General features: G+C 38.3%; 1 protein-coding gene across 13 annotated transcripts in view; it reads left to right on the forward strand.

The window, feature by feature from the left end:
• KDM4C (lysine demethylase 4C) overlaps positions 1-12,964 on the forward strand; it is a 586,257-nt gene that overhangs the window by 101,282 nt on the left and 472,011 nt on the right. For 12 of the 13 annotated variants that reach the window (XR_012374773.1, XM_073880748.1, XM_025887837.2 and 9 more), the window contains 2 exons: positions 5,378-5,538; positions 12,665-12,840. Coding sequence is in view for 11 of the 13 variants with exons in the window: in XM_073880748.1 (XP_073736849.1) it covers positions 5,395-5,538; positions 12,665-12,840 (320 nt within the window). In the remaining 2 variants the exon portion in view is untranslated. Of the gene's footprint in view, positions 1-5,377; positions 5,539-12,664; positions 12,841-12,964 lie in introns of those variants that run through there. The other variant, XM_073880750.1, reaches the window with a different exon arrangement.

A 12,964-nucleotide genomic window follows, 5' to 3' on the forward strand; every position in this document is an offset into this window, starting at 1 on the left:
TCAGATGGAAGGTCAGAATATTATAGGCTTTAGTTATTGGTGAAGCTGGGGTTGGAGAATGTGGCAGTCTGCCATGGTCCCATCAGTCTGATCCCTGATGCTTGCATTAGTTTGTTAGGGCTGCCATAACGAATTACCACAAACTTGGATGGCTTAAAATGAGAGAAATTTATTTTCTCACAGTTCTAGAGGGTAGAAAGCCAAAATCAAAGTGTCAGCATGGCCATGCTTTCTCTGAAGGATCTGGGGAAGATCTGTGCCTTTGTCTTAGCTTTCTGTATGTGCTAGCATTCCTTGGTTTGCAGCTGTGTGACTTCTGTCTGCCTCCATCTGCACATGGTATTCTTCCCTCTTTTTCTGACTCTTCTCCTTTTATAAGGACACCAGTCATATTGAACTAGGTGTTGAACATGATCTCATCTTAACTTACTTACATCTGCAAAACCCATGCTTCCAAATAAGGTCACATTCACCAGTATTAGGGGTTAGGTTTTAACACATCTTTTTGGGGGACACAATTCAACTCATAACAATGCCTGACTGAGCACTGTGTAAGTAGAAGCTTACTTGGCTCACTGTGAGACGAAACTGGGTGAGTTGCAGTGTTGGAATGGAAATGCCAGCCTTCCAGCTACCTCAGGCAACATTCAAGCCCTCCCTCTGGTGGACTTGGCACTTGGGAACTGAAGTAGAGCAAGGTAGTCCTACCTGTTCCGACCGGGCCTTGACTGCTCAGTTTCTTCTAAAATCTCACCGTAGGGAAGGAGGAGTGAGTGAGGACTGGGAAGGAAGGATGGCCTCCAGGTTCTAGCGGGTCCACATGAGGAACCATGGGGAAGTGTTCTCTTCTAACACTGGCATAGCTAGTAATCATGCCTTGGTTCATTTTCTTTTTAGCTTAATACATTATCTGCTTAAATGGTGAGTGCTTTATCTCTCAGGGTTGCACTTTGTGGTCGATCCGTAAGTGTCTCTTCAGAGGCAGCAGTGCAGGGCAGTTCTGTGGCAGGCATTGTCTAAGAACCTAGTACTCTGAAGATGAGAATCATCTGTTTATACATTTTCCACAGAAATTGCTTAAATAAGAGAACACAATTTGGAAATACAAGTGTATGCAGGAAAGCTATATAGGCTATAGATTTACATTTAGCAGCAAAGCATCAGCTTCAGTTTCTTTTTTATTGCCAAATAAAGATACATGATTAAAATAAGAAGAGCAGATATTTTTCCTTCATGATAAAGTAAAACTTTTCAGAAAAAAAAAGTTAGAGAAGTATGAATTAGTGTTACACTTTTCTTCACTTGCTGGGGGAAAAAGATCTTTTGCTCATTAAGAAAGAATTCTTAGGGTGCTTACTATAAATATGGCTATTTGGTTTAGGTGGTCTAAAAAAACATTGAAGGCTAGCTCTGTAGAAGCCAAACAACAAAGTTGTCATCACAGCTATTGTCACTCACTTTGGGGACTCAGTTTCTAAGAGGTGTAGCATTAAAAAAAATGATTATTGCATCACCTTCAGCTGAAAATCATAGGTATATTTTCCCCAAAGTATAATAGTCTTTCTCTGAGTGGGAAACATTGCAAGAGCATTTTAAACCTACTTTTCTGCTTGAGAGAAATAAAGGTAAAAGAGAAAGAAGGGTGACTGGGAATTTGTAGCAGCATGATTAGGTTTAATAGTCATAAATGTAGATTCGGAGAAACTCAAGGAAGAGTAAACTTATAAACTTCCTTTTAAGGGTCAAGAACATAAGGAAGCAACCCAAAAATGAAACAAAAATGGTTATTAATGTCCAGAAGTAATAAGAAAAGTGAAATTTAACACCAGACTTTTTTTGCCTATCATATTGGCAAAGATTTGGGTGGTGGGATTAACCTTAAATTTTTAGAAATTTTAGCATATTTCAAATTTTATGACGGTCATATATTAACTTTATAGATTGAAAAGGGTCTGAAACATGAGTTAACTAGGTCTTTAGTATATGTACCTGATTTGTAGCTAGAACTAGGTTTGTGTTATCAGCAAATAGTGACACCAGGAGGAGGCAAAGTATATTTCACAGGCAAGTTAGCAAACTAGGTCAAGGGCAGATATTTAATTCTGAATGCTACTAATTTGCTGCATATCTTACAATCTCATTGCTTCAGTTTCTTGTCAGAGCTGAACCAAAAATCTTGACTTGTCTGTTTTTCTCACTTGTACCATGAAATTTTGTTCTGAACATATCTGTAATCTGACCACTTCTCACTGCCTGCCTCTGGTCCAAGTCACCATTTTATTTTGCCTGGATTGGTATAAATTGCTTCTGTGCTTCCAACCTTGCCTTTGTTTGATAAACAGCCAGAATGATGAGCCTGCTCTCTGCTCTGCTTAAAATCCTCCAGAAGAGTTACCTTAGAAAGCGCTGTCATCTTCTTGAATAGAAGCACATGTTAGAGTATCAAGAATAGGAAGTACAAGAAGGGGAATAGCCCCAGATTACTTCCCCAAAACTCCTTTTCTCCCTGTCTCCCTTGTCTCCACTCTCTCTTGCTTTATGACTTCCAGTCGCACTCACATCCTTGCTATTCCTTGAAGAGCGCAAGAGGCTCCTTGCTGTTGCCTTAGTCCAAAATGCTTTTCTTCCAGTTATCTGCATGATTTATTCCCTCCTTCAGGTGTCTGAAATGTCTTCCCTCACCTACCCTGTATAAAATAGCTATTCCTTGGTTTCTTCTTCAGAGTGCTTATGACTTATTTATTGTTTACTTCACTCCACTCCTGTTAGGGTTTCTCTTCATTCCCTCCTGAATGCTTACTCAGCAGTTAGGCATTCAGTAACTGTTCGTCAAGTGACTGGCTGGATTTTGAGTTTCTTTTCTAGTGTCTTTTTCCTCTGCTGGAGAGCTATGCATGCCACCCTTGTTCTTCGGGTAGGGGAAAAGTAAGGCTGCCTTCCAGGTACCCGATGTTTCTACAGAGGTAATCTGGGAGCTTCTTCCCCTTTCTCACTGCTCAGATTTTTGTATTCTATTATTCTTTACCTGTCAAGCAAGTGAGACTGTTTTCTAAGTAACTTTTCTGTGGGTGAGATCAGTGCATTCCTTTTTCCTGCATTTGGTATCATTTTGTGTAAATACTTTAACATTTTGGCATTTATTTCTTCATTCAGTTAGCAAATAGTTATTATAGCAGATGTTACGAACCAGGCTGGATCCCAGACTGGAGGTTAGGGCTTAAAGTGACAGCCTGCTTTTCTCTTAAGTTTATTTATTTATTTATTTAATTTTAAAGATTTTATTTATTTATTTGAGAGAGAGAGAGAGAGGCAGACGGAGAGGGAGAAGCAGGCTCCTGATGTGGGGCTCGATCCCAGAACCCTGGAACCATGACCTGAGCCAAAGGCAGATGCTTAACTGGCTGGGCCACCCAGGCGCCCCTCCCTTGAGGAGTTTAGGGTTCAGTGTATGGTCAGAAGCGCCAACCATTGGGATAGGCAACTACTATGAGGAATGCAGAGAGGGAAGTCAAAACACACAGGCTGGTTCACCTAGGCCTACTTGAGGATTGAGAATCTTAACAGTGGCCAGGAGTTTGCCAAGTGAAGAGACAGGTAAAGGCTGCCCTGATAGGAGGGAATGACTTAAGCAGAGGCACAGAGGGCCCTACTTGTTTAGAGAAGCACAGAGTGTTGTTGGAGCTTAAAGTATAATGCAGGCTGTGGTGATAGACAAGACCATGATAATTATGTAAAGGTTTGATCTAGGTGCTTCTAAAGGATTATGTGTGTCTTGTATAGAGGTTAGACTTTCATCCTGCAGCCCAGGATTTGGGCATGTGCATCTGTATATGTGTGAAGGGAAGTGGGTGGGGAGGTGGCCTGGAAGGTTTTTTCTTTTGCATGCCTCCTCCCTGAGGCAGAGAGAACATAGAATAACACCCAGTGCTTATCACATCCTGTGCCCTCCTTAATGCCCATCACCCATTACCCCACTGGGTGTGATAAGCAACTGATGAATCACTGAACATTACATCTGAAACTAATGATGTAATATATGTCAGCTAATTGAATTTAAATAAAAGAAAGAATATGGAATATTTTCTGTCATGTATTAACATATCTATATCCATGCAGATTATTTTCTCCTTTATATTTAAGTTCCTAGTGGATGGCAGGGTTAATTTATTTCTCCTCACATGGACTTGTGAGATAGTTGCTTATTTAAACCTTTAATGAATGATGATCACCATCTTTATTGGTAGTCCTGGTGTTTTAACCTCTTATCCCATAGCATGTTTTCATCTTTTCCATCTCTTCCCAATTTTTCTTTTTGTCAGGCAAATTAAATTTATTTATTTTTTTTTAAAAAAGGAGAGATTTGTTCTGAGAGTATTTGTTGTTTGGGTTATCAGATGCCAGGCACTTTTATTGCTTCTGGAAGTGGGTTGGGGATAGGACTCCTTTCTGGGGCAGGCAGGCCAGTGCTTCTTACTCATCTTTGCATTCTGTGTGTAGTAGGTGTTTAGTACATATTGAGGGAATCATCCTGGTTATTGTCAGCAAGATTAAGTTTGTATTTTTGTAGCACAGCCTACTGTCTACTTTCCTACTTCAATATCCTGTAATCTTTCCTTTCTAAGCTACAGGCAAACTAAACTCTTATCTTTACAATACTTCCAGATATTTTCACTGCTTGGAATGCTCTTTCTCTTATCTGGCAAACCCCTACCCCTTCCAATAAGTCTTAACTCTGAAATCATTTCTGAGTAATTTAGGTTGAGTTAGTTACCCCTGCCTGTGTACAGTTTTGTATTGAAGTCTGTTCCGCCTCTAGATAGTGAGTTTGGATGGTGACGGTAAATCTTACCCTTTTTTCTGTTTCCAGTACTTTAGCCTGGTGCTTGGTAGTTTTGCTGAATGGGTAGTTTGTAAATTATTATAGGAAGGCATATTATGACACTTAAAAAGTCTGTGCTGGGGATGTTGAGCATTGTCCATTCACTACTCATCCTAGGTTAGGCCTTTATACAGGTGTGTGCATGAGAGAGTCTGTTTCAGAACTGGTACATAGGAACAATACCTTTTGTAAACTTACAAAGTTAGAAAATTCATTCTTACTAGGAAGGATTTTGAGGAGGTGAGCAATACAGTCAGGTCAGTGATTGAATGCCAGGAATAGGAACTTGGGAGGAGGAATGATTAGAAGCATGTTCTTTTTCCAGGAGTCTAGGGAGAGATGAGGAAGTCTCCCTAATGGGGTGGTAGAGGGAATGGTAAGTAACTCAAAGAGAAGAGTTTCTGCTGGGAGTGGGGTGCTTACATGTTTGGGAGAAATGACCACCAACCTTAAGCACACAATAATTCAGTGCTGATGACTGCATCATCTCCTCTGCAGAGACTGCCCCAGCCATCATGGAGGTGGCCGAGGTGGAGAGTCCTTTGAACCCCAGCTGTAAGATCATGACCTTCAGACCCTCCATGGAGGAGTTCCGGGAGTTCAATAAGTACCTCGCATACATGGAGTCTAAAGGAGCCCATCGAGCAGGTCTTGCAAAGGTGATTATCTTTACATCCTTTAAACCAAAAACAATCACTTGGCCTTTCATTTATGCTCTTAGTCGTCGTGATATGGGAAATGGTTTATTCCAAAGGAAGATATTTGCAAAATTTGTTTTCGTTAATACATGCAGAGCATTTAATTTGTTCAAAGAATAATTGTCTTATTTTTCTTTTAACTGTTTATGCTAGGTTGTGTTCTAGGGCTTTTTTTTTTTTTTTTTAAACAAAACACGTGTGGCTTCTAGAAACCAAAGAGATCCATGTATGGGCTTCAGAGAGAGGTGAGAGTATTCATAGCTTTCATCACTTTCTCATAGAGGACAGTTATTAACTGGAAGCTTAACTACTTCCCTCCTGTCCCTCCCTCTCTCCTTCCTCTCTTCCTTCTATTATTTCTTTCTCTCTTTCCCCTTTTACAGATATAACAGATTTGTTCAGATATAATTCACATACCATACAATTTGGCCACTTAAAGTGTACAGTTCACTGGTACTCATTGGCAGTCATTCTCTGTCCCTGCTACCCCCTCAACTGTAGGTGACCACTAATCTATTTTCTTTCTCTGTAGATTTGCCTATTTTGTTTTCTTTTCAGTTACTTGCTTATCAAATGTGGAGAGTGTTTACTACATACCAGGTACTGCCAGGTGCTGGGGGTTTGTATAGGGGAGATGGGATAATAAAGAGCACATTTCTGCCCCTGTTGAGTTTATATTCTAGTGGTAGCTTCTTAGGGTGGTGAGATAAGGACATTTAGACAGAGACCCAAAGGATATAAAGAAACCAACTTTTTCAAGATGTGGGGACAGAAAGAATAGCAAGTCCAGAGGCCTGGAGTCTGACCTGAGCTTCATGTGTCAGAGGACCAGGAAGGTGGAGTTGGGGCTCAGTGAGCAGAGGAAGAGGTTGGTAAGTAAGGTAAGAGCCCTGGAAGGGGCCAGATCATACTGGGCTTGCCTGGCCTTAGTAAGGATTTGGGTTTTATTCTAAGTGAAGCATTGATGGGCTTAAAGCAGAGGAGAGAAGGACATGGTGGCTATTTGTGTGTTTGTTATTTTTGTGACATTATTTTGTTTTATTTCTTTGTTTTTTAAAAGCTATTTATTTGAGAGAGTGAGTGCATGCTCATGAGTCGGGGGTGGGACTGAGAGGGAGAGAGAATCCTCAAGCAGACTCCCTGCTGAGCAAGGAACCACAGGCTGGGCTCGATCCCAGGACCCTGAGATCATGACCTGAGCTGAAATCAGGAGTCAGTTGCTTAACTGACTGAGCCACCCAGGCACCCCAGTGACATCATTTTGAAAGTGTCATGATGGCTCCTACATGAAAAACGATATTGTGGGGAGACAGAGTGGAAACAGGGAGTCCTGTCAGGGATAGTTGTGATATGCTGAGGGTCACAGTAAGGTGCTGAATATTGCACTGCAGGTTTGCACCCATAGATCCAAAGTTAGAACTTTGAAAGAGAGATGATCTATATAATTCAGTCTTTGATCACAAGGTGAGATGGATTCCTTGTATAATGGAAATATATTTCTTTTTTCTTAAATGTTTTTTAAAAGACTTTATTTATTTTAGAGAGAGAGAGAGAGCGTGTGAGTGGGGGGAGGAGCAGAGGGAGAGGAACAAGCAGACTCCATGCTGAGTCCACAGTCCGACATGGGGCTCCATCCCATGACCCTGAGATCATGACCCAAGCTGAAATCAAGAGTTGGCCGCTTAACCAACTGAGCCATCCAGGGTCCCTGGAAATATATTTCAATTAAAAATTTACCTCATAAGAGGCTAGGGGGTGAGGGAGGGAAGAGTTCCCTCAGAAGAATATGTTTTATTGCACTTACTTCATTTTAATATTCTAAATGTTAAGCTTGTAATCTGGGTTTCTGTAGATTTGTCAGCATCACCTCATAAATTCCTGAGCCCTGCCAGAGCCTGCTTGACTGTGGCTGGGTCATGGGTTCTTCTTGGAATTCCCATCTCCAAGGGAAGGTTCAGTAGCATTAAGAACAGACATCAGAGGAGAGAACTTTCAGAACTGCAGGGGTTGGTTGGTATTCAAGTCCTCCTGCATCTGGATGCTCCTGCTTCTAACCCAAATTGACTGCGCTGGTATCCATCCCCTGAGGTCTGTCATTTTGTTGTGTATGGTTCAAGTCCCTCCTAGAAAAGGTTTAAAATTTGGGGTATATTAAGTTGAGAGAAAGTTTATTAGGAGTGGGTGAGAGACAGAAAAGGAAGATAAAGAGGAAACAAAGAGATAAAGAAAAGGAAACAAAAATAAGGAGGCTTATAATGAATTTCTCAGATGAGGAATTCTTAGTTTAACCTATTTATTGAGTTAGTTCTTAAAGAACCCACTTTTAGAACCTCAACACTTCAGATTATCTTTGATCTGGAAAAAAACCATCCCCCCTACTGTCCCCTTCGAGAAAAATCATTCTTGAGTTGAAGAGAATATCATTTCAGAATTACTTGACACATACACTTTTGATCATAAACTAGTAGTGGGTTAGCAAGGATTTAAGCTTTATTTGAGTGGAGGAAAGTTGGGGGTGACTGGTTGTCCCTTTCTCTGGGCTTTGAATGCAGCCCTTTGTCTTGCTCTTCTCCCTTTTGTTCCTTGCAAACATAGATTTTACTGTGTTCCTCTGAGATTAGGGAGTGTCCTGTGGTAGGGAAGCACGTTTAGTAACATGAGAAGGGGAAGCAGCACACACCATCCCAAGGGTACACCTGTGCCGCTGTTGGCATTCTGTAACAGAATGAAGTTAATGAGAAGCACAATTAGTTTTCTGAATGTTGAACAAAACACACCTGAGTCTAGACTTTTTTTTTTTTTGAGTGAGATTTATTGACAAAGTTGGAGATACTCATTTATTCAGTCTTGTGATAATTTTCTTTTGCTTCTAGGAATACAATGGACTGTTTTTTTGTTTTGTTTTGTTTTGTTTTGTTTTGTGTGGGTTTTGGGGGCCATTTTTGTTATCTTTTATGCCAAGTCACATAAAGTCAGTTTCACCTACTTGCCTTTTTTCCTGGAATTTGCAGCAGGAGCAAATGTGTAAAATTGCACCAAATCAAGTTGTAAAAATCAAAACTGTATTAATGCTGCTAGTTTGCTTTGAGGGCAAGCCCTGGGGACAGAGCTACCCATGAGATTCTTAGTTAATGTACCATTTGATGAATTGGTCTTAATTTATGATTTGGAAAAAATGGTTGAGTAGATCCAGTAGTAGTGATTTTGGCCTTAGATTACAGTCAGTCTTAGTTTTTCTTTTATCAACATTTTTTAGATTTATACTTTAGATTTAACTTTTATTTACATAGTGAGAGATTTGACACCTGGACTTTTCTGTCTAAAAGGTGGTTGTCAAGTTGGGAAAGTGAAGAATGACAGTCTCTTTAAATGTAAAACTTGTTTTTGTGGAGGAAGATTATGATGAAACTTTATTACATATGAAGTGGGTGAAATTATTCCACAACAGTAATCTCGACATAGACTATCCTGGGCCATAGGTTATGCACATTACATAGTTTTGTGAATAGCCTGGAAAGTATAGACAGTGATCTATGTCCTCAAGGTGTGAAGAAAGATTTTTTAAGATGCACTGCTCTTCCTCTTCCTCCTTCTTCCTCAGTAGGTAGGTGGTGATAATAGCAACTTATTTCAAGATGAGTAGTGCAAATACAGATTTCAGTCAGAAATTTTCTTTTGAGTATAAGGTGCAGGCTGGGATTGGGGAAATGGTGATATAAAATAAAATGTATGTTTTTATTTTGATATAATAATCTCAAGAAGGTAAACTTTAAGAGGAATGGGTTTCCTTCAGTTAGATTCATTGAATATAAAAGTTTAACTTTGGAATCTTTTAAAGTCCTAAGGATCTTATGCTTCTATTTCCTCCCATTTCCTGTAAGCATTTCCTATGCTTCCATTTCCTCCCATTTCCCTTTCCTGTAAGAAAATCTCATGCGTTGAAATTTAAAATTACAGTCCAAAAATAAGATTTTTGTTATAGACCTGAACTTATAAATTTTTGAAGTTCTGTCTGAACATTTTTTTGTTTTTTTTAAAGATTTTATTTATTGACAGAGAGAGAGACAGCGAAAGAGGGAGCACAAGCAGGGGGAGTGGGAGAGGGAGAAGCAGGCTTCCCGTGGAGCAGGGAGTCCAATGTGGGGCTCGATCTCAGCACCCTGGGATCATGACCCAAGCCAAAGGCAGACGCTTAACGACTGAGCCACCCAGGCGCCCCCTGTCTGAATACTTTATCAAAAGTAAATGAAAACATACAAGAAATATTTGTAAAGATAATGTTTAATTTTTGTAAATTTGTTTTATTCATTGCTTCTCTAAATTTAGAAGAGAATTGCTATAAAACTTTTTTTCACAAGACAGGAAAATATTAAACTTGAAATATAATATTAATTTTGATTGTAGATATATTTGTTTCTAAACAAGAGCCTGAATCAATCCATGTTTTATTTTTTTGAATACCTTGCACTTATTTCTGATGAAGAACAAGTTAGTATTTACAGTCCTTTCCCCTTTCAATATGTTATGAAGACAATTTTTATGTGTTTATCCATATGCATTTGTTATGATTGTCCATATTCTTTTAAAGTATTGGGTATGTGTTTTCAATAGCATATAATATGATTGTGTCTGTTCTCATTTTAAACTAACATACCTTGGAGGAAATAAAATGTGAAATATCTCCATATTGCTGATGAAAATTAAATTAACTTTGGACTTGACAGCTCACTTTTGATTTTTTTTTTTTTTGGAGTCAGTTCTGTCATTTACCAGCTATGTACATTGGACAAATCACTCATTCTCCTGACCCTGAGTTTTCCTGTCTGATGAAGCTTAACCTAGACCTTTCACAAAAGCTAGTTGCAGGTACACTGTAGATGTGAATATGAAAGACAGACCTTAAAACTCTTCGAATATAAAATAGAATGCCTTTATGTCCCAGAGTAGGAAAATATATATAAAAATTAAACCAAAGATCAAAGCAGTCCCATAAAGGCAAAAATGAACAAATTGGATTATGTTAAGATTAAGGATTTATGTTTATCAAAAGATACCCTTAAGAAGGTTGGAGGGCAAGTTACAGGGTAAGAGAAGATATTTGATACATGCACACATATACATATAGATATATACAAATATATATACACACATCCAAGAATAACCAGACTATGTAAAGAATCCCTGTACATTAGTAAGAAAAAGACCAACAGGGTGCCTGGGTGGCTTAGTCGGTTAAGCGTCTGCCTTTGGCTCAGGTCATGATCCCAGGGTCCTGGGATTGAGTCCTGCATCGGGCTCCCTACTCCTCAGGGAGTCTGCTTCTCCCTTTGCTCCTCCTCACACTTGTTCTCTCAATTGCTCTCTCTCTCTCAAATAAATAAATAAAATCTTAAAAAAAAAAAAAGAAAAAGACCAACAGTGCAATAGTAGAATGGGTAAGAGACTTGAATAAACACTTCATAAAAGGGTGACAAAGTTTCTTTAGAAATTAAGAAAATGCAAATAAAATCTACACTTGACTACCATTACACAACCTATAAGAAAGACTAAAATTTAAATGATCGACAATACAAAGTGATGATGAAGATGGGGAGCAACAGGAACTCTGCATACATTGCTGGTGGGAGTGTGAAATGGTACAACCACTTTGACAAACATCCAGTAATAACTGTTAAATTTGATCTATACATATCTAATGTCCCAATAATTTCACTGTTAGGAGTGTCTGTAGATACGTGTTTATTTTAGAGAACTGTGTGCTCAGATGCAGCAGAAAATGCACACAACGATATTAATAGCAGTGTTATTTGCAAAAGCCAAAAATGAGAAAAAAACAAGTAAGCATTAAATGGTCCCCCATTTATGAATAAATATTTGTATGGGGTACTGAGTAGGAATGAACATCAGTGAACTTAAGCTGTATAGACCATCATATTTGAATCTCAAAAAAATATTGAGTGAAACACAAAAGATAAACCTCAAAGAAGATTTGTATATATGGGTGATTATATTTCCATACATTTCAAAAACCGGTGCTAGGGATGCATACCCAGGCATAAAACCATAAACCTCAGCAAGGAAATGCATACCATAAATATGGTGATAGTGGTTACCTTTTGGGCAAGAGAGAAATGTGTTTAGAGGGCACTTGGAGGTACTCTGATGTTTGCTTTATAATAATTCACAGTTACATATTTGTAATTATGCATTTATTAATGTGTGTTATCTATATTTTGCAATTAATTTTTTAAAGTTTATCTTAAAAAATTAAAAGTTTCTAAAGGTGAATAAATTCCAGCTATAAATCATGACTTAATAACTTTGTCCCTTTTAATTTTTAATCATATGCATATGTTTTTGGTCTTATTATTTACTGATCATTACACTTAATTGTGTTTAAATACTGTTGGAAAAGAGTAGTGTGTTGAACAACCTCATACAGGAACATAAACATTGATAATGCACATCTCTTTTCAACTTCATGTTCAGTGATACCATGTTGGTAAGCTCAAATTAGCTGTGGTGGGTATAGTTACATCGTGGAAATAGGCAAGAGCTACAAATCAAGGTTTTCTCCACCTTCCCAGAAAACTGATTGTTAAACATTTACTAGCATACCACTCTGCTATTTGCCATATTGTGTGAGAGGTATTTAAAGAAAATCATATTGACTAAACAAATATTTGCTTATTTTTTATCTTATTAATATAAGCATTATTTGAACTTCTAGTTATTCTGCTTCTACACTGTGTCTCAATTTTATTTTTAAAATTGAGAAGTGAGTAGTATCAACTAAAAATAAGTTAATAAAAGTACAGTATTTGGTATAAAAGTACAGTATTTGGTATAAAAGTACTGTTTGATATAATGCTCAATAAATTTTGTTGTTTAAAAAAAATCATATCAGTAAGGTGAATACTTAGGAGAATACAAGCATTTCCCTTAATCTGAATCTTCACAGTTCTTTTACACATTTGTTAAAGAAATGCTGAGAAATTCTTCACTTGTATTCTGTTGGAATATCAAAGCTAAATGACTACCTGGAATATTTTCTGGATAATATTTTATTTTATTATTGTATTTTTAGGTGATTCCTCCTCGGGAATGGAAGCCAAGGCAATGCTATGATGACATTGATAATTTGCTTATTCCAGCACCGATTCAGCAGATGGTCACAGGGCAGTCAGGATTGTTCACGCAATACAACATCCAGAAAAAAGCCATGACAGTGAAGGAGTTCAGGCAGCTGGCTAACAGTGGCAAGTGAGTGCATGCAGTTTGCTATTTTTACTGTTTTTGAAGATATACGTGAACATGGTAAGAAATCAAGTACAGGAGCTTGTGATGAAAAGTACGAGTCTCCTGCACATCTTCTTTCAGTTTTTAT

This window comes from Callorhinus ursinus, unplaced genomic scaffold (assembly GCF_003265705.2).
Source record: "Callorhinus ursinus isolate GAN/ISIS: 27379988/994484 unplaced genomic scaffold, GSC_fseal_2.0 scaffold39, whole genome shotgun sequence".
Taxonomy (NCBI): domain Eukaryota; kingdom Metazoa; phylum Chordata; class Mammalia; order Carnivora; family Otariidae; genus Callorhinus; species Callorhinus ursinus.